Genomic DNA, 21,822 nt, shown 5'->3' with positions numbered 1-21,822 from the left:
AACCAAATCTTGGACGAGACTTTTTGGATCAATTAGGGATAAAGATCTCGCAAAAACCTTGTCCTAATATTGAAAATATTTACATAAATCACCAATACTCCATGAAAAAGGAAATCGCTGACGAATTTCCTAGAACTAATATTTAAAAATGCAAAAAGTTAAGAGACTTTTAGATTCGACTAATAAAGCCACAAGAATGCACTAACGCACTCAAGGGATTTTAGAAGATTTCAAATTGAACTCAACAAATTAATAAATGGAGTTCATATTGAAAAATTGTCTTGTTTTGCTTCTTGCTTTGCCATCAAGTTTTCAAGTTCCATTCACCCAACTTCTGTTGTCTCGGCGAGCGGGAATTGGCAACACTGAGTGCTTTTCTACTCCTCTTGGTAGCAGATTTCTGAGAACAGACCTCGGCATTTTCTGCTTTTGCTTTTGAGCTGTCTTCATTAATGTCAATCAACGTCTGGTTTGGACCACTTTCACTACTCGATGTGGATGCCAATTGACACGTTAGGTTTCCAAATTCCTTGCTTTACCCGTACTGCTTGATCAGGTCTCGATAGTTGCTCCAACTATCACTGACGTCCACAATCACTTGAGTGCATTAGTGCATTCGTCTGGCTTTATTATTCGATTCCATTCTGCTTGAATTTTGTCTAGCTTTCCTACTAGCTCTTCATAATGTCTGTTTTTGGAGTCGCTCAAGTTTTCTCGCCTTCAAACTCTTCTCCAATATTGACAGTTAATTAAAAAATGCAGCTTCCCCTATTTTGAATGCCCAAATTGTGTCTTTCACATTTGGCGACGAGAATTCGATGACGTTCAATGTGTCGGAGAAATGGCACTTTGTCAAATACGTATTTGAAAACTTTAATCTATGCTTCTAATATAAACTTGGTCACTTTATGAAAATTTTTGAAATACTTTGGTAAATTTTTGAAAAGCAGCCTCTGCTGGTGTCTATTGTCGTCTATGTTGTCGTACGTCTCGAAGAAGCATAGATAGGCACTTTCGACTGTCATAATTTTGTTTTGTGCCCTCTAGCTCTAAGAGGTATCTGGAGAATAACTTGTGTAAGCTCGCTCTCTGGAGAACAACTTCTGTTCTCTTTTCTTCTCGCATTGAGCTGAGTACTCGATTTGCAATCAACTGTTTTCCAGTGTATACTGGGAAAATTGCTGGTCAACGTTACTGGTTTCGCTTCGGTCCACCTAATTGAATTGAAGAACTGTTTCTGTTTGTGTCTGCGGATTAAATGTTGCGGCTGATCAAGAATCTCAACGGAACCAAAATATCACAGAGCCTGTTTCTCGAGCTTCACATCCAACTGGGTTCCGAATGACTAACAATTCTGTCGAACCTAATAGTTTTTCGGTTGTATTGAAATACTGTCACATTAATTTAGTTGATTAAAATTGAGAATACCCTAGTGATAATTTATAATGAATCGCGTGCTGATGTTTGTAAGGCTTCAGCCAATTGCTAGTACTGGCTGACTTCTCGTAAAGGAAACTCAACTAACTTAAAAATTAGAAGGTCTTAAGATCTAGCAAAACTAATCATTAAAGGCTGAAGCTGATGAAGGATCAAATTATATTATATTCTGAGAACCAAAAATTCTTGGTAACAGACTCTAATGGTTCTTAATATGGTATAATTTCACCATCAAAACAAACGAGTTAAAAAAGGAGCTAAATATAATCTATTACATCGTCATAACTTGTTCCTGATTGGCTACTGAATTAAAATGATTTACGTCAATATTTACACTGTAAATGTCGAGTTACTGCAACGTTTGCTTTTTTGACATAAGCACGGATGGTTATTACGTAGCAGTGGATGCCTTAATTATATGGCTTTCGAACATAAACAATTAACTAATGATTCACAAAATTACCAAATAGGGAAAAATTGCTATCAATCAGAATTTTATAAAAATTTGCACTTTTGCGCCAAATAAGTGTTGATAGCCCCAGTTTCGTGTCTGATGAGAGAGCGTTCGTGGAGTCCGAGGATAGCTAAGAAGTTACCGTAATCAAGTGCTCAGACCGTTGGTTGCTCAGGTTTTTACTTCAGAAAGTCGGGGTTGCAAAACTTCGGAGTCCCAATTTGTAAAATTTTCAGTTTCAGTCATTTTTGAGTTCTGACAAAGTCTAAGTTTTTTTCTGTTTTGAAAATTAAATTTTGCTGTCCAATTATTCCTACTTGTGATTTGATGTGGCGCCGACATCGCGGGCTCTACTTTTGATCTCGAAAACACAATCATAGAATACTGTCGCCAAATAAACTACAAGTCTGTTGAATTCGACATGCGCCATTTTGACTATTGCTGATCGCACGGTGCGTTTGTCGCCGTTGAAGACTTGGGTCACTCGTCTCCTCTGTACAAACATTTATGCACTGAATCATCTACCATCAGTACCTTCTTTCAGTATTCGCAGATGTGCTTTTGACCAATTCAATCTCTGTTTCCATTGAGGAAGATATTTACGATTCCATCTTTTCCAAATGATGTCAGCATATGCTTGAGCTTTTTTGAAGGACTTTTTCAGGTCATGGGAACACTCACTGGTTGGCATAATTGGTGCACTTGTATTTTCCCGTCCTATCAGGAAATGATTTGATGTGAGTGCCGTCAAAATTTCTGGTTCGTCACTTACTGCTGTCAGGGGTATTGCGTTGAGAGTTTGCTATAGAAGACAGTTCGTTGTGTTGAGTAGTTTGATGGTTAGGCTTTCAAAATCCAAGATTTCAATCAAGTTGTTTTTGAAACTTCGAACAACTCTGTCCCAGATTCCATCAATTTGTGGGGATTCAGGTGGCTCGAATATCCAAAACGATCTTTGATCTTTTTCTGAGCTAAGTTACTCTCATTTTTGGCTTTGTCCCACGAATCTATGATTGCATTCAAATCGTTAGCTGCTACAACAGAAATTGTACCGCTGTCTTCGATGGTGGTACTTGGGTGGCCAAGTCTTGCAATGCATCGTGTCACTGCAGCTAGACATGACTCGGTGTCCAATGACTGCGCAACTTTGAAGTTTACTGCAGCGTCGATGTGTACACGGTACGTCACAGGAACTTGACTACAAACGACGTGAAGTAATCAAGTCCGGCAAGGGAGAATGGGATCACATGTTCATCAAGTCGGTCTTGTGGTAAATCTGCCATCGCTGGACGAATTGGGTTGGCGCTTCTCTGTCGACATTTGACACGTGTTGACCTTAGTTTTGTTAACGCATTTCCTAATCCGGTGATCCAGTACCCTTTATTGAGCATGTCTTTTACGAGATCTTGGCCTTCGTGCAAGTTTTAATGAAGTGTGTTCTCTCCAACAGAAGTTGAACAACTGGATTCTTCGCTGTCAAAAATATTGTGTGTTTGGGATAATCAAGGTTCGAATGCTTTAGCCGTCCATTCGCTGGACTTGTTCCATCTTTTTCTATGAAATGTCAAAGCAAGTTGGCGAGCTTTTCGCCCCAAAAACGTGTGGTGTATACTCGTTCTATCATCTGCACCAATTCTATCATCTGCACTGAATTTTTTTGCCAGAGAAATTGTTAGCATCGGCTGTCATCGCTTGGGACAACAACTTGAAGCAACATTGCTCCTGCGTTACACTCTCTTCTGATTTTTTTGGCTTTGTCTGGCGTGACGACAAGATGATATGGCAAATGCCATTGAAGCTTGTTTCTGGTTTAATTCAGTCCGACTTGTTCAGCTTTGCGGACATAGGCAGCCTTAACGTCAGTCTCAATGGTTTCATGATAACGTTTTCGTACTTTATCATCTTGAGGACTTTAGTTTCCCCATAGCAGAAAAATACTTTTCACTTGAGTTGTACCATCTTCCTCTATAAAAGGTGACCATTTGGCGATGTTCAACTTTTTCGATGTTTCTTTGCTGCTGGTTACGAATTTGAAACATTAGGGAAGCTTTCTGTTTGAACAAATTGGAACAATTTCGCTTGCTTGGTTGATCTCATCTGCTTTTAGAGTTCCCTTCTACTTTGTCTTGAACCTCATGCAGTAGTCAATAAAGTTTCTGATTTTTTGAAGCGACCGTAGTGGTTCCAATCAAATGGTTACTTAGCTTCTGATTCTGTTGTCACAGCAATGATAGCTTGCTCGAGCTCGACTTGGCTTTCATGACATAATGGGTATATCCACTTTTCTTCATCCTTCTGGGGACATGCCTTCTGGGGATTTGGTGAGCTCTTCAAGGGACATTCCTCTTGTGCCATTATCTTTACAGTTTTTGGTGCCTTTAACATGTCGCTATTGATCCATTGAAGAGCTTTCCAGAATTTTTGCTATTCTGTTGGCAAGAAATTCTTGTTTTTTCTTGTGTGCTGATTGTAACCATTGCAACAGAGTAGATGATTTAGTCTAATGATAGATTTTGTCGCTTTTCACATCATACTATCAATATCTGCCTCATGAGGCGGGTTCCATTTAATGCAGCTTGAACTTCTAACTTCGGAATTGTCGTGTTCATGGTAGGAGCTAAACCGCATTTCTCAATCACTTAGGCAAATTTTCACGACGCTTAGTCTTTGAGATAAGTTACTATGCACTTTGCTTCTATGGAGGTATATGTGAAAATGTGAAGCCCAATTTTTGTACATCCATTTTCGAGACAAAACCGATTTGTCGCCAACCTCCATATTTCGCTCAACTCAGTGCACTAATCAAGGAAAAGTTCTGTAAATTCGTTTGAACATTTTTTGTTTCAAGCAATTGTGCGGTAACCGCATCCGTATCGTTAAAAGTAAACATATCCCAAGTGATTCCAACACCGCTGAGACGAACGATAGCACAATATCCTGAGTTATTTTTTGCCTTAAAGTCTTTCATAGATCCTTGACACACAATGAGACTATCGATGTCCACATTTCATTTTAGTTCAAAGAATGAAGATAATTGTAGTTCAGCCTGAAAAAATTTCAAAATCTTGCTGACCCGTGTGTCTCTGGGATATGAGACTTGACTTCATCTTCGCTTATCCATTTCGTTAATTTCAATCCACCTTTGCTAATGATTTCTCCGATTATCTTGTAGTTGACATTTGCTTCTTGAACGGTTCTGACTGACTTAGGGAGGTCGTCTAATTAGAAATTTCGCTGATCAATTTTGAAGAGACTTTCGTCGTTGAGTGTAATATCATTTGACACTTGATGCTAAGCTAATTTGCACTAATCCAGCTTTGTTATGTGTTATGGTTATTTTCTGTGTCTTCTCGCTAGAAAGAACGTAAACAAGCTGTCGTTGCTTGGGGAGCAATTTGAAGAAAAATTACTTCTAATTCGGCTGATCAAGCTATTTGGTGTTCTCGGAAGTGAAATGTAATTCCGACCAGAGTCTGCTGCAGGTCTTGTTTTCGAAAAAAAAATGTCCTTAACGGCTACCCCTTTATTTTTTGCTGTCGCTTTGAACACTCTTCTCACGTTCTTGGGCTTAAGTGGATGGATGACATGATGATATGCTAACACCATTGCAGTTTGTCTTTGGTTTGATTCAGTCCTGTTTGATCAATTTTGCGAACCTACCTTGCTTTGACATTTGTGTCAATGGTTTCCTGATAGAGCATTCATAAAGGCTTGTCTTTTTGTAGTAGACGTTCTAGTGACGTGAATTTCCCCATTGCAGGGTAGATAAGGTTCGGCAATTTTGGCTTCTCGCCATAGACGACCAGCTTTGTAAGTTTCACCGTTGCATCGCATTGTTTGCTCCAACTTCCCGAGTGCTCGTTGTTCGTCTCTTGAATGACCAAGGACATCGCAGTTGGAGGCGTAGGACTCATTATGCCATCATTAAGTCAACTGGTTTGCTAATTTATCATCTGCATTTATTGTTCCTGTTGTGCGAAGAGCTGCTGCTCGTGCCTCTCTTAGCGGAGCACTTAAGGCGCAGCCACTCTTTAATACTACTGCACATAGTGCAGCTTTGTCTTCTGACTTTTTGAGTTCGAGGTAGTACAGGCTGTTGGATTTCGTAACAATCTTGTCCAAGAATATATTGAGCCTCATTTAGATTGTAGATCTGATTTGGTAAGTTCCTCAAATGAGGAGAACGGTCTTGCAACTCTTGCAGCTCCGCAGTCTGGTCACCAAACTTCAGTTTCTCATGAACATAAAATTGCTCAGTTGTAAAGGGTCGAGACTTCTCATGGGCTGGAACAGCAGTTATTGGCAGTATTTCAATCTTAACATCCTGTGAGCCATGGATCCCTGTTGCAGTTAAGGAAACTTTGCCGCCTTGAAGGTAAACATATCTCAAGTGAGTCCAACAACGCTGAGACAAACGATAGTACAAAATCCTTTGTTATTTTTGCCAAAAAGGTCTTACTTAGACCCTTGACAGATAATGAGACTATCGATGTCCACATTTCAATTTAGTCCAAAGATTGAAGATAATTGAAGTTCAGCTTCGAAAGTTTTCACAACTTTCGCTGACCCGTGTGTCTCGGGGATATATGAATTGACTTCCTCTTCGCTTGTTATCCATTTCGTCAATTTCAATCCACCTTTGCTCAGGATTTCTCGGATTATCTTGTAGGTGACAACTGTTCCTTGGACGGTTCTGACTGACTTAAGGAAGTCGTCCAATTAAAACTTTCGTTGATCGATTTTGACGAGACTATCGTTGTTGAATGCAATATCTTTTGACACTTTGTGCAAAGCACAATTTGCACTAATCGGCCAGCTTTTCGCCCCAAAAATGTGACGTGTGTACTCATCTCATTTTATTATCTGGGTCTTCTTGCCAGAGAAAACGTAGACAAGCTGTCGTCCTTTGGGACAGCAATTTGAAAAAACATTGGTTCTAATTCGGCTGATCAAGCTATTTGGTGTTCTCGGAAGCGACACATAATTCCGATCAGAGTCTGCTGCAGGTCTTCTCCAGAAAACATTTTGTCCTTATTGATTACCCCTTGATACTTTGCTGCTGCTTTGCACACTCTTCTCGCTTTCTCGGGCTTTTGCGGATTGATGACAGGATGATATGGCAAATACCATTGCAGTTTGTCTTTGGTTTGATTCCGTCCTGTTTGATCAATTTTGCGAACCTAACCTGCATTGACATCTGTATCAATGGTTTCCCGATAGAGCATTCATAGAGTCTTTTCTTTCTGTAGTCGTCGTTGTATTGACGTGAGTTGCCCCATTGCAGGGTAGATAAGTTTCGGCAACTTTGTCTTCTCGCCATAGACGACCAGCTTCGTATGTTTCACCGTTTAATTGCATTGTTTGCTCCCACTTCCTGGTTGCTCGTTGTTCGTCTCTTGATTGACCAATGAAAACGGAGTTTGAGGCGTAGGACTCAATATCCTACAACTTAGTCAATTGGTTTGCTAATTTATTATCAGCAATTGTTGTTGCTGTTGTGCGAAGAACTGCTGCCCGCCCCGCTGGTAGTGGAGCACTTTAGGCCCAAGCTATCTTAAATTCCAATGCCCATGGAGCAGCTTTGTCTTCTGACACCCTGAATTCGAAGTAGTGCCGGCTGATGGATGTCGTAAAAAAATTGTCCAAGAATCACTTGAACCTTTTTTGGATTGTAGATCAGATATGGTAAGTTCCTCAAATGAAGAGAACGGTCTTGCAACTCCTGCAGCTCCACAGTCAAATCACCAAACTGCAGTTTCTCATGAACATAAAATTGCACAGTTGTCAATGGTCGAGCCTTCTCATGTGCTGAAACAGCCGTTTTTGGCACTATTTTGATCTTAACAACATGTGAGCCATGGATCCCTAGTGCTGCATGGCAAAAGACGCTTTGCCGCCTTGAAGGTAAAATTTAGATACAACTGACTTGTTTACAAAAATATGGGGATGCCAAATCTCAATTTGCAAGCACACATAGGATTAAGTCTCTGTTCGTCAGTTTGATTCGCACCACTTGGAGTCCTCCTTGGGTGATATTGGTTGCTACTGCCGTTTTAGCGTCTGAGACATTTGCTGTGGCTTCCATCTTTGAGAGGTGACTATGCAAAAATTTTTTGTGTTTTTTACACAGTTGGGCACACTACTTGTCCTGATTATGCAGTGCTTCGACAGGTGACCTGTTCTCAAACAATTGAAACACAGTCAGAAATTCTCGACATGCTCTTGTCGTTCAATTACTTTCATTGATTTGGTCTCTTTGCAAGACCAAATAGGGCGCTGATGGTCCTTGAAGGAACATTCAAGCTTCTCAGGATTGCTGGATTCTTCAGCGTTTGAAGTAAAAGTACAAGTCTTCGGCTTATCGAAGCTTTGAAATTTATTTCAGTCAAAGGACAAGTTTGTGTGTGCTAACAGATTCTCAAAAATAAACATTTTGGAGGCAAGCCGCTTTTTGAAAACAATCAAGTGTTCTCTTGATAGTCGACGATCTTGCTCATACTGCAATCACTGTTCCCTCAATGGCGGAGAAATTTTTCAGGTTGTTGAACTTAGCTCTGCTTCTGCTTCTGTATATCCAAAACGGATGTTTATCCAAATTGAAATAAAGTGTTTACAACATTTGTAACCACATTTGCAAACTTGATGATTCTCGTAGAATTGTCGTGCCAAACTCGAAGAGCAGTATGTATTTTCCTGAACTGAGCGTGGACTTTGACATCTGTTCTGCAGTATTTCTCACAGAGTATATCCCAAGCATGATAGTATGATTGGAGCGGAATCCCATTCCGAAACTTGCTGCTTTTGCTTGACTCGTGAGACTGATCATCAGGTTTTGCATTTTTTAATTATCGCCGATTGGTTGTTTTGAACAACAACATTTAAAAGAACCGTCCACTTTGGCGACTCCAGAGGCTCACCTGAAAACTCACAAAGCTTTATTTTTGGCAATCCACTGGCACCCATGATCGGTACTGATTGGTAGATGACTTGGGGAGTGGTTTGGTTCTAAGTTCTCCTATTTCTACTATCGGCAGATCTGTTTTGAGATTGGTTTACGGGACCCGTCTCTCTTCTAAAATGCTGATGTTCCTTGTTGATGAAGCGTCTTCTTTGCAAACAGCGTTTGCGGATCCGTTACTATAAGTAATTTATGGATTTCTGTTTTCTTGAGAAGACTAGGCTCAGTCAAGAGCGCTGAAAACAGTCTTTCATCCGATTTAAATAGCAGGACAGTTTTCTTATTGACACTGAAACGTTTGCCGCCTATGGCTTGTGTGATATTCTTGGGAGGGTCGATAGCAGAGTCTGGAACAAGCGGCCATTTAGGGCCAGACTGTTGAGCCACTGATTCTGCCCCGCCTTCTGATCTTTCTTGATTGCGTCTTCATCCAACACCTTCCGTCACATTTGCCACTGATCCAAATGCTCTTGAGCGTCCCTTGGTTAGTTCTAGATTTAGAAGTCTTTGTTTTTCGTTGTCCTCTTCTTTCTTTTTATCGTGATCAAGTTCTGTTGAAGACGTATGTCCTGTTCTTGCTGTTGTAGTTGCAGCTCCTTTACTTCTCGTTCATTCTCTAATTGAATTTGCCGGTCTCTCAGCTGTTGCTCTGCTTATTGCATTGCCATTAAGTTTTATTCATGTTGCAATCGCTCAAGAAGCTCATTAGAAGAACCGAAATATTACACCCTGGTTTCCTAGCTTCACGCTGGCCTGGTTCCTCACTAGGCGTCGCAGCTCTTGCTTTGCTTCTTGCTTTGCCATCAAGTTTTCAAGTTCCATTCACCCAACTTCTGTTGTCTCGGCGATCGGGAATTGGCAACACTGAGTGCTTTTCTACTCCTTTTGGTAGCAGATTTATGGGAACAGACCTCAATATTTTCTGCTTTTGCTTTCGATCTGTCTTTACTAATTTCAATCATCGTCTGGTTTGGATCAATTTCGCTACTCGATGTGGATAGCAATAGAGACGTTAGGTTTCCAAATTCTTTGCTGTACCCGTACTGCTTGATCAGGTCTCGATAGTAGCTCCTACTATCCTTCCAAAATTCCATAGTGCTTTAGTGCATTTTTCTGGCTTTATTATTCGAATCCATTCTGCGTGAATTTCGTCTAGTTTTCCTACCTCTTCCAGTTGATTACGCAATGTCTGTTTTTCGGAGTCGCTCAATTTTTCTGCCTTAAATTGTTTCTCCAATATTGACAGTTGAAAAAATGCAGCTTGCACTAATTTGAATGCTCGAAATGTATGTTTTGACGAGACTATCGTTGTTGAATGCAATATCTTTTGACACTTTGTGCAAAGCAAAATTTGCACTAATCGGCCAGCTTTTCGCCCCAAAAATGTGACGTGTGTACTCATCTCATTTTATTATCTGGGTCTTCTTGCCAGAGAAAACGTAGACAAGCTGTCGTCCTTTGGGACAGCAATTTGAAAAAACATTGGTTCTAATTCGGCTGATCAAGCTATTTGGTGTTCTCGGAAGCGACACATGATTCCGATCAGAGTCTGCTGCAGGTCTTCTCCAGAAAAAATTTTGTCCTTATTGATTAACCCTTGATACTTTGCTGCTGCTTTGCACACTCTTCTCGCTTTCTCGGGCTTTTGAGGATTGATGACATGATGATATGGCAAATACCATTGCAGTTTGTCTTTGGTTTGATTCCGTCCTGTTTGATAAATTTTGCGAACCTAACCTGCATTGACATCTGTAACAATGGTTTCCCGATAGAGAATTTATAGAGTCTTTTCTTTCTGTAGTCGTCGTTGTGTTGACGTGAGTTGCCCCATTGCAGGGTAGATAAGTTTCAGCAACTTTGTCTTCTCGCCATAGACGACCAGCTTCGTATGTTTCATCGTTTAATTGCATTGTTTGCTCCCACTTCGTGATTGCTCGTTGTTCGTCTCTTGATTGACCAATGAAAACGGAGTTTGAGGCGTAGGACTCAATATCCTACCACTTAGTCAACTGGTTTGCTAATTTATTATCAGCAATTGTTGTTGCTGTTGTGCGAAGAACTGCTGCCCGCCCCGCTGGTAGCGGAGCACTTTAGGCCCAAACTATCTTAAATTCCAATGCCCATGGTGCAGCTTTGTCTTCTGACTTCCTGAATTCGAAGTAGTGCCGGCTGATGGATGTCGTAAAAAAATTGTCCAAGAATCACTTGAACCATTTTTGGATTGTAGATCTGATATGGTAAGTTCCTCAAATGAAGAGAACAGTCTTGCAACACCTGCAGCTCCACAGTCAAATCACCAAACTGCAGTTTCTCATGAACATAAAATTGCACAGTTGTCAATGGTCGAGCCTTCTCATGGGCTGAAACAGCCGTCTTTGGCACTATTTTGATCTTAACAACATGTGAGCCATGGATCCCTAGTGCTGCATGGCAAAAGACGCTTTGCCGCCTTGAAGGTAAAATTTAGATACCACTGACTTGTTTACAAAAATATGGGGATGCCAAATCTCAACTTGCAAGCACACATAGGATTAAGTCTCTGTTCGTCAGTTTGATTCGCACCACTTGGAGTCCTCCTTGGGTGATATTGGTTGCTACTGCTGTTTTAGCGTCTGAGACATTTGCTGTGGCTTCCATCTTTGAGAGGTGACTATGCAAAAATTTTTTGTGTTTTTTACACAGTTGGGCACACTACTTGTCCTGATTATGCAGTGCTTCGACAGGTGACCTGTTCTCAAACAATTGAAATACAGTCAGAAATTCTCGACATGCTCTTGTCGTTCAATTACTTTCATTGATTTGGTCTCTTTGCAAGACCAAATAGGGCGCTGTTGGTCCTTGAAGGAACATTCAAGGTTCTCAGGTTTGCTGGATTCTTCAGCGTTTGAAGTAAAAGTACAAGTCTTCGGCTTATCGAAGCTTTGAAATTTATTTCAGTCAAAGGACAGGTTTGTGTGTGCTAACAAATTCTCAAAAATAACCACTTTGGAGGCAAGCCGCTTTTTGAAAACAATCAAGTGTTCTCTTGATAGTCGACGATCTTGCTTATACTGCAATCACTGTTCCCTCAATGGTGGAGAAATTTTTCAGGTTGTTGAACTTAGCTCTGCTTCTGCTTCTGTATATCCAAAACGGATGTTTATCCAAATTGAATTAAAGTGTTTACAACATTTGTAACCACATTTGCGAACTTGATGATTCTCGTAGAATTGTCGTGCCAAACTCGAAGAGCAGTATGTGTTTTCCTGAACTAAGCGTGGACTTTGACATCTGTTCTGCAGTATTTCTCACAGAGTATATCCCAAGCATGATAGAATGATTGGAGCGGAATCCCATTCCGAAACTTGCTGCTTTTGCTTGACTCGTGAGACTGATCATCAGGTTTTGCATTTTTTAATTATCGCCGATTGGTTGTTTTGAACAACAACATTTAAAAGAACCGTCCACTTTGGCGACTCCAGAGGCTCACCTGAAAACTCACATAGCTTTATTTTTGGCAATCCACTGGCACCCATGATCGGTACTGGTTGGTAGATGACTTGGGGAGTGGTTTGGTTCTAAGTTCTCCTATTTCTACTATCGGCAGATCTGTTTTGAGATTGGTTTATGGGACCCGTCTCTCTTCTAAAATGCTGATGTTCCTTGCTGATGAAGCGTCTTCTTTGCAAACAGCGTTTGCGGATCCGTTACTATAAGTAATTTATGGATTTCTGGTTTCTTGAGAAGACTCGGCTCAGTCAAGAGCGTTGAAAACAGTCTTTCATCCGATTGAAAAAGCGGGACAGTTTTCTTATTGACACTGAAACGTTTGCCGCCTATGGCTTGTGTGATATTCTTGGAAGGGTCGATAGCACAGTCTGGAATAAGCGGCCATTTAGGGCCAGACTGTTGAGCCTTTGATTCTGCCCCGCCTTCTAATTTTTCTTGATTGCGTCTTCATCCAACACCTTCCGTCACATTTGCCACTGATCCAAATGCTCTTGAGCTTCCCTTGGTTAGTTCTAGATTTAGAAGTCTTTGTTTTTCGTTGGCCTCTTCTTTCTTTTTTTTTCGAGATCAAGTTCTGTTGAAGACGTATGTCCTGTTCTTGCTGTTGTAGTTGCAGCGCCTTTACTTCTCGTTCATTCTCTACTTGAATTTGCCGGTCTCTCAGCTGTTGCTCTGCTTATTGCATTGCCATTAAGTTTTATATATGTTGCAATCGCTCAAGAAGCTCATTAGAAGAACCGAAATATTACACCCTGGTTTCCTAGCTTCACGCTGGCCTGGTTCCTCACTAGGCGTCGCAGCTCTTGCTTTGCTTCTTGCTTTGCCATCAAGTTTTCAGGTTCCATTCACCCAACTTCTGTTGTCTCGGCGAGCGGGAATTGGCAACACTGAGTGCTTTTCTACTCCTTTTGGTAGCATATTTATGGGAACAGACCTCAATATTTTCTGCTTTTTCTTTCGATCTGTCTTTATTAATTTCAGTCACCGTCTGGTTTGGATCACTTTTGCTACTCGATGTGGATGCCAATAGAGACGTTAGGTTTCCAAATTCTTCGCTGTACCCGTACTGCTTGATCAGGTCTCGATTGTAGCTCCTACTATCCTTGACGTCCAAAATTCCATGAGTGCTTTAGTGCATTTTTCTGGCTCTATTATTTGAATCCATTCTGAGTGAATTTCGTCTAGTTTTCCTACCTCTTCCAGTTGATTACGCAATGTCTGTTTTTCGGAGTCGCTCAATTTTTCTGCCTTAAATTGTTTTTCCAATATTGACAGTTGAAAAAATGCAGCTTGCACTAATTTGAATGCTCGAAATGTATATTGCCGACAGTCGGCGACGTGAGTTCGACAATGTTCAAGGTCTCGGAGAAAGGGCACTTTGTCAACTACCTAGTTCAAAACTTTAATATGCTTCGAACAAACGCTTGGTCTCATTATCACAATTTTCGATATACTTTGGTTTTAACAGCAGCTTCTGCTGTTGTCGATTGTCTTCAATGTTGTCGTACGTCTCGAAGAACCATAGATAGGAACTTTCGACCTTCATAGTTTTCTTTGGTGCATTCTAGCTCGGTGAGGTTTCTGGAGAATAACTTGAGCAGAACAGCTTGTTCTCTCTCTCTCTTTCTATCGTCTTGAGTTGCGTGTTCGATTTGCAATCAACTCTTTTCCATTGTCTACTTGGATACTTGCTGGCCATTCTTACTAGTTTTGCTTCGGTCCACCTAATTGAATTGAAGAACCGTTTCTCTTTGTGTCTGTAGACCAGATGTTGCGACTGATCAAGAGTCTCAGCGGAACCAAAATCTCACAGAGACTGGTTCTCAAGCTTCCGGCCTGCTTGGTTCTTCACTGGGTTCCAAATGACTAACAAGCTCTTCGAACCTAATAGTCGCGCGGTTGTTTCAAAGTACTGTGACTTTAATTTGATTGATTGATGTTAAGAATATCTTTAGTGATAAACTATATTCAATCTCGTGCTCAATTTTGTAGGGCTTCAGTGAAGTGATAGTACTGTTGCTAAGTTATTTTATAAAAAGCTGATTTACCTTAAAACTCGATAGATCTTAAGATCTAGCAACACTTGGCATAAAATCCTACAGTTGGTGAAGAATCAAAAAATAGTCTATTCTGAGAGCCAATTGTTTTTGGTAACAGTTTCTAATAGTTATAAATATGATATAATTTCACCGTCAACAAAGGAGTTATAGAAGGTAAATATCATCTATAACATCGTCTTAACTCGTTCCTGATTGATTAATCAAGTAAATTGATTTAATTCAATATTTACATTGCAAATGTCAAGTTACTGCAAAATTTGTTTTTGTTGTCATGAGCGCGGATGGTTATTACGTAGCACTAGATGCCTTATTTATATGGGTTTTGAACGTAAACAACTAAGAGTTCACCAAATTAACGCATAAAGAAAATTAACTCTAAATTAGAATTATATGAAAATTTTCACTTTTGCACCAAATAATTATTAACAGCCTTTGTTCTGGATCTGATGCAAGAGTGTTCGTGGAAACCACGGGTAGTTTAGAAGGTAACCTAACCAAGTGCTCAGAGCGTTAGTTGTTCATTTTGTCCATTCAGAAACTCGGACAAAAATGGTTTTATGATTATTTTGATAAAAAATGCCTCAGTGCTGTTTCACAATAATCCAATCATCGATGAGGAAAATTGCCCCAGTAAGTTGTCCGAAGCAAGTTCAGAAGAAGGGGCGGTCAAAGAAAAAATAAAAAAAAAAAAATTTGCTGAAATATCAAATTTAAGTTAGGGCATTTATTTCTTTATTTATATGCCTTTTCATGTGTTTTTGTTTCTGCTTTTTTGTTGATCATTTTCAGTGTCAAACTTGTTTGATTCATTATTCTCTCATTCATTAAACTCCAATTTTATCCAATCAACGAACAATTTGTTAACAATCCCTCAGCTTTAGATAAACCCCTCGCCCATGAACGTCATGAATAACATGATTTTTATATAGTCTGATTTCTCAGATAGCTTTCCTCAGAAACAGCTAACAGAAATTGAATTTTGTTGATATATTTGATTAGAGTTGTTATTTATTTAAAAGAAAGTGTTTAATGAGGGATTTTTGTAAGAAAATTTTGCCTTATAGTTTATCAGTCATTGGTCACCACTCCTTTTTCTTCAGTCATTTATATTAGTTATTTCTACTCCGTTTGTGTTCTTTCACTTTTCAGCTTCGGCATTTAGAACCTGTCCTGACTCTTTAGGGACAACAGTTTCCCTTTTTTCTGAAACAAAATTTGAAGCTGCTAAAAGCAATTAAAACGATCAAGCTGATTTCTAATTATAGGCCGCGGATAAAAGTGACATTACATTAATTATGGAAAAAAGATACTCGGATATTCGAGCCATTAAAGTTGAGGCTAATAAATTTAGGATAATGGTGACATTAGTTGCTAATAAAGAAATTAAAGTCGCCGACCATAGCGACCCGGACAATAGTGACAACGACGTCAAGAACTGCGGAGACTAGTGACAATAAAACTGCGGAAAGTAGCTACCTTAGCGGGAATATTAGGGCCATAATATTGGGGACAATGGTGACAAAAATCCAACTCTCTACACCTGCACAAAAGTTCGCCTCTTTTGCGCGTCATTAAGTTCCTCAATCGCGGACATCTGCAACGAATGCCTTCTATTTTGCGCAGGTCTGATCTAGTTCCACTTACTTTGACTGTTGTCGGCGAAATCCTATAAGGCCCTATCTTAAAACATAAGAAAGCAGAAAAGGCTGAATTTATCAAGCAATTTTGTTTCCACAAAATGTAGGATTGGCGACGTAATGATGTGTGCGCGCGCTCTTGTGTTTCTGTGTTTGTTGGTGCCTAATTTTTGAGGGTTTGAGTTTGTGTGTTTGTGTGTGCGTGTGTGTGTGTGAAAGTGTGTGAGTGTGGGTGGGGGGAGGGCGAAGCAAGACAGAATAGTTTATGAGAGAACGACAGACGAATTGGTCGAATGCCGCTACCAATTAACGCCGCGGTTTGGAAGGGCTTCTGTCTAATGCTGAGTCCGATGTTCCACCTTTCTGTTTTCAGGATTCTTTTTGTATAGGTGTTGCAGGCGAAAGGGGGTTGAGTGACACGCTTTAAATATGGATCAAAAGTTTGAGTTGTACGAGAATTGCAACATTAACGCAGTACACATTTTATCCTGTCGTCCATTATTAATTTTTTCCTGAAAACTTTTGTCAGAAGATGGTAACTACTTAATTCCAGGGAAATAAAGTTTCATGGACGTGCAACACATTCACATCAAAGAACACTAGGCAGTTCTTCCACTTAATTTCTTTTGCTCTTTCGTAGTGAAAACGTTATTCTTATTGCTCCTTTGAGAGCTACGTTAAACATTTCGTATTACAGATGACCGAAAACACCAATGATCTCAACAAAGTGACTGAAAAAACAACAAATACAATTAGTCAACAAAATTTAACTATTCAAAATCTTAATGAGCGCCTAAATATTGTTGAACTTAAGCAAGTTTATTCTGAAAATTCTATCTGTCAATAAGAAAAAAGATTTTTTATCCATTGAAATATACTGGAATTGACTATTTTTATTTTCAAAAAACTGGATATCCCAGTGGAAAGTAGTGTACTGGAACAACTCTTACATTTAACAAACAAATTTCTCAAGGTAAGTCTCAATGCTGATGAAATTTCTACAGCTCATGCTCTAAGGCCGGGAAATATTGCCACCGTTATTGTACATTTCTTAAATTTGTAGCAAAGAGATGTGATTTTGAAGAAAGGGTTTCCGGGTTTCTCGGCTTACGGGTTTCAAAATGTGAATGGCCAGCCAAAATTCAATCACGAAAGGTTCGCAGAAACAAGACGCTGAAACTGAAAAGAAGTCACGTGAAATGAATACTCAATATAAAATCCGCAAATCGAGGCCTTGGGCGTTTTATAAAAAAACTGACCAACTAACTGACAACCAGGTTGATTCTCATGAGTCAAACAAGAAAGTTTGCAATAAAGTCTGGTACTCCATATCGCAATTAAGGCAAAAGAAACCTTATTATTTCTCCAAATGTTCGATGACAGCACCACTAATGTCAATCCTGCTTCAAAGAAATAAATTGTTCAAATATCCACAAGTGCATCATCCGACATGGGTACCCAAGAAAGCATCAACCAATAAAAAAAACTAAGCACATCAATGTTACTTCTAAATGTTTGCTCTCTAAAAAAGCACCTTCAAGAACTCCAATTTTTTCTGAAAACTCTTGAGTCTTTTTCTACAGTAAGAGTCTCGCCGATAAATGTATTAAAGATGGCAACTGCAAAAATCATTTTCTACTGAATGGATACAAAAGCAAAGGGAGGAGATCGAACTAAAAAAGAGGAGGGGTCGAAGTTTTATGCAAATATGGTAATGAAGAAAATCTTGGCGTTGAGGTTGTTATTGGAATGCAAAATTTTTTCATTGTCACCTTCTATGTACTACCGAGACACAACAAAAAAAATTTTCTCAAGTTTTTGGATAAATATTTTGAGACATTTGTCAACAACAAATCGATAGTAATCATGTGCTGCGATTTTAACCGTGACGGACTTTGCCATTCCTCCATGTGTCAACAAATTGAAAATATTATTTGTACTAATGGACTTCATCTATTAGTTTCCGGAAAAAACAGACAAACGACAATCTCGGAATCAAGTCTTGACCATCTCCTCACTAGTTTTGATAAAATTTTTTGTGCTATTGAAACAATGAATTATGACATAACAGATCACTTCCCCGTTTTGCTACACTGGAGGCAAAATCTTTATCAAATCAAGAAAATAGATTTTGTCCACCGCAGTAACAAGTTTTTAGTTGTCCAAAATTACTAAAAAAACTTTGAATGCCATTTGGTTAAAAAACTTTAGATGCTGTCATTTAATCAAAAATTCATGAGTGTTTCGTTGTTCCAAAAAAAGATTAATAGAAAATGTCAACTAGGGAAAAATTACATTACCAACCGTTAAAAAACTTTATGGCCGAGCGTAATTTACGTAGCAAAACATAGATTAAAACAAAAATATAATTTGATAAAATCATTATTTTTGGTTTAGGAACGCGTGCACTTAACAAATACCAAATCCAAAAAGAATATATTAAGCTGACTTATTGGAAAAATGTGGGAGAGACTCAAGAGAAACCTTCAAATCAATCAACAGACTTGATGGTAAAAACAAAATTCAGCATCAAAGTGTGAAACTAAAATTAGAAGAGACAGAAGTGTCGGAAAGCAGAAAAATTTCGGAGGTCTTCAACAAACACCTTGCTTCAGTTGCTAAAAGCATTCTCCTGAAACTTCCAAATACTCAAAGACCTAAGTTCGAGCGATAAGTGGAGAGGTCAATGTTTTAACAGCAACAAACTTCACTGAAGTGGGGGGAATTAAACGCCTTAATTTGTCGGCTTCTCATGGTGTAGTTCTGATATCTAATAAAAAATCCTAAGACGTTTGCCGCAATCCTTGCACCTTTCATCATTTATCTAATTTATAAGTCGTTCAACAATCGGAAATATCCGATAGATTTCAAGACGGATATTGTGCTTCAGCATCATGAACAAGGATCAAAAACGGATATAAAAAACTATCGACTCATTTCCATCCTACCGTCATGCAGCAAAATTTTTGAAAAAGTTATGTTCAAGAAATGCAGTGGGTTTCTAGAAAAATTTTGTTTTCTGTTTAAAAAAATTTGGCCTCCGATCAAGGCACTCGAAAGTCGACGCGATGGCCAGAATTGCTGAAACCATCCAAAAAAATGAAAGAAAATAACTCTACAGCTGTCTTTATAGATCTACAAAACGCTTCCGAGACAGTGAATACAGAAATTTTCCGAAACAATTGGAACACTTTGCTTTCCGTGGTCCAGTTTCGGATGGTTTAAATCCTATCTATCGGATAGAAGACAATGTGTTTTATGGAACAACATATTTTCGAAGAGTTTTCATCGGAAAATGCAGTTCCTCAAGGTTCGGTCTTAGGACCCTTCTTGTTTTCCTTATACTGGAACGACTTGGTGGACGCTTGTAGATACTCCACGCCGTACGTGTTTGCTGATGACACTTGTTTACTTTTGCAAAAACAACCCATTTGTGAGGATCTGAAGAAAGAGATAAAATCCATTGTCGGATGAGTACACTCGAAGAATCTGGAAATCAACCACTCAAAATTTTTGTTCTAAATTTTTAAGAAAAATTTTACTTGAGTTGTACTTTCGAAAAAAAGCAAGCCACAACATGGAGACTGCCCTTCCAATAACTGCCACCGCTTCAAACATTTAGAAATACTTATTGACTCTCACTTAACATTCGAAGAGCATATAAATTTTGTTTGCAAATTGTTACAAAAATTCGTTTCTATTTCAACTCGATTTAAGAAGTCATGCAACCGTAAAACTTTATTTTTGTTCTATAGAAGTACTTCTGTCCCATTCTTTGAGTATGAAATTGTAATTTATGGAGGTACCATACAGAGTCGTATACAAAAAATTGAGAAATTGCAGAAGAAAATTCCTCGAATAATTTTCTTCAAAAAACATTATGACTCAATCTTCAAAATTTTTTCAAATTTAAGTTTCTAACGGTTACTGAGTTGTACTTGAAACATTTCTCCAAGTTTAGGTTGAAGTGTTCCCACAAGCTTCTTGAAATTGTAGAATTGAATGAGATGTTGAATGTTGAATGTTGATTTGTAATCATAACTACAGGAAGCGTTCCGAAAAAGCACATCTTGTTACTCCAAAATTGTCCAAAACTAAACTGTTAACAATGTAACTTGAACATAGGGGCCGAAAAAGATCTTGAAGAATCCTGAAAAAATGACTTTGCGTAAAATTCAGAATCTTGTCAACCGATTCCAATATAGTTTGATTTTGCAGAACAGTGTAATCAAAGAACTTGTGTTCAAGTAACCTGTTTCCGTTTTTCGGGGCATTTCATAAAGATACGTGAGTATCGCCAAATTTCCACTCCTGTTAATCTATATTCAATGATTATGATTAATCCGTGTCATTTTAATATTTAAATGGGAGAAATTCAATTCATTCATTCATTCATTCATTCATGGATAATATATCCCATTAGTCAATTTTAAAAGAAATTAATACCAGACGTCACAAAAATCTGTCTAGTATCCCCCCACATTTAGCTTACTTGACAAACTAGTGATTGTAGATTTGTGGTTAACTACTGTCATAGATTTCAGATTGTGGAGGAGAACTGACTCTGTACATGACTGGGAACGAGGACAAGTTGAAAGATGGCAGACCAACTACAGAGCCGCTCTTCAGTCGAGGAGAACGCATAGATTTCCCCACATTGAGAAAATACAATAAAGTGCTCTACAGTGAATTCCTCAAATATTACACTCATGACAATAAATGGATGTTGATATGGCAGAGTATTCACAACAGATATATTTTTACAGTATTCGGTTCTCATGAACAGTATAACAACAGAAAGAAGCTATTCTGGACCAGTCCCAATTACAATGATTTATCGCAGAAACTGAAAGAACAGTACAAGGAAGGGTTCAAAATATTCTCTCTTTCATGCGATCAAAAAACGGGGAAGTTTTTTGTGTATATGGTAGCAGAATACGGAACATTTCAGACCATTATTCGGTCCACAGATCCAGACAGTGTCTTTTTGCATGATAACGGTTGTGTGACCAGTTGCACTGTTTACAACTCTACTTACTACTTTGTGGTCACAGCTGGAGTGGCAGAATTCGATGGGAAAAACCAGGAGATATTCAGGAAAGAGAGCAAGAGAGATTTGGAGAAATATATCAACAAACAGAAGAGTAGAGGACTGATAATAACTTCAGTATGCTACAATTTCGATGCAAAAGAGTATCTGGTTGTGATGACAGAATCACAAAACACACTACAGGAACATGCATGGTTTAGTGATTTCAATAAAAAAGTGGATTGGGAAAGCGATCAGTTTCAAAGGAATGAATCTGTGGTGCCTACAGTTTGGTTTCAAGATCCATCAGATGGACAGTATTTGTGTGTGATGACATGTGACAACAACAGAAGTGGATATAAATGTGCACCAGCAACTCTATACGATTAATTTCACTTTTGAGTTTATAGATCACCCCCCCCCCCCCCCCCCCCCAATTCAAACAGAGAGACACACCTGATCACCCCCCCCCCCCAATTCAAACAGAGAGACACACCTCTAACTAATGACGCACAACTATCTCATTACACGCCAATAAGGAAATAATTTTAAACGCATGGATCATACAAAACAGCTCTATCTAAAACAACATTTAAAGAAAATGATCATTTTTACTCACACTCACTTACTTTTAAATGCAGAATTAATCAGTGTGAGGATAATTTACCCAGTTCCATTTTACTCAATTCCATTTTACCCAATGCAATCATGCCCAACCTGACATTGTACCCAATGCCATTTTACCAAATGCCATCATG

At 39.0% G+C, this 21,822-nt stretch overlaps 1 protein-coding gene across 1 annotated transcript in view; it reads left to right on the top strand.

Moving 5' to 3' along the window:
• The window catches only part of LOC142349162 (uncharacterized), a 65,122-nt gene extending 43,640 nt beyond the window's left edge, over nucleotides 1–21,482 (top strand). The window contains exon 4 of the mRNA XM_075400577.1: nucleotides 20,580–21,482. Coding sequence (XP_075256692.1) covers nucleotides 20,580–21,454 — 875 coding nt within the window. The 3' untranslated portion in view covers nucleotides 21,455–21,482. The remainder of the gene's footprint in view (nucleotides 1–20,579) is intronic.
• Nucleotides 21,483–21,822: the final 340 nt, after the last annotated feature.

Source organism: Convolutriloba macropyga, chromosome 11 (genome assembly GCF_964194025.1).
Source record: "Convolutriloba macropyga chromosome 11, txConMacr16.3, whole genome shotgun sequence".
In the NCBI taxonomy this organism is placed as follows: domain Eukaryota; kingdom Metazoa; phylum Xenacoelomorpha; order Acoela; family Convolutidae; genus Convolutriloba; species Convolutriloba macropyga.
Note: the sequence above shows the minus strand (reverse complement) of the source record. Positions and strands in the feature narration are given on the sequence as shown.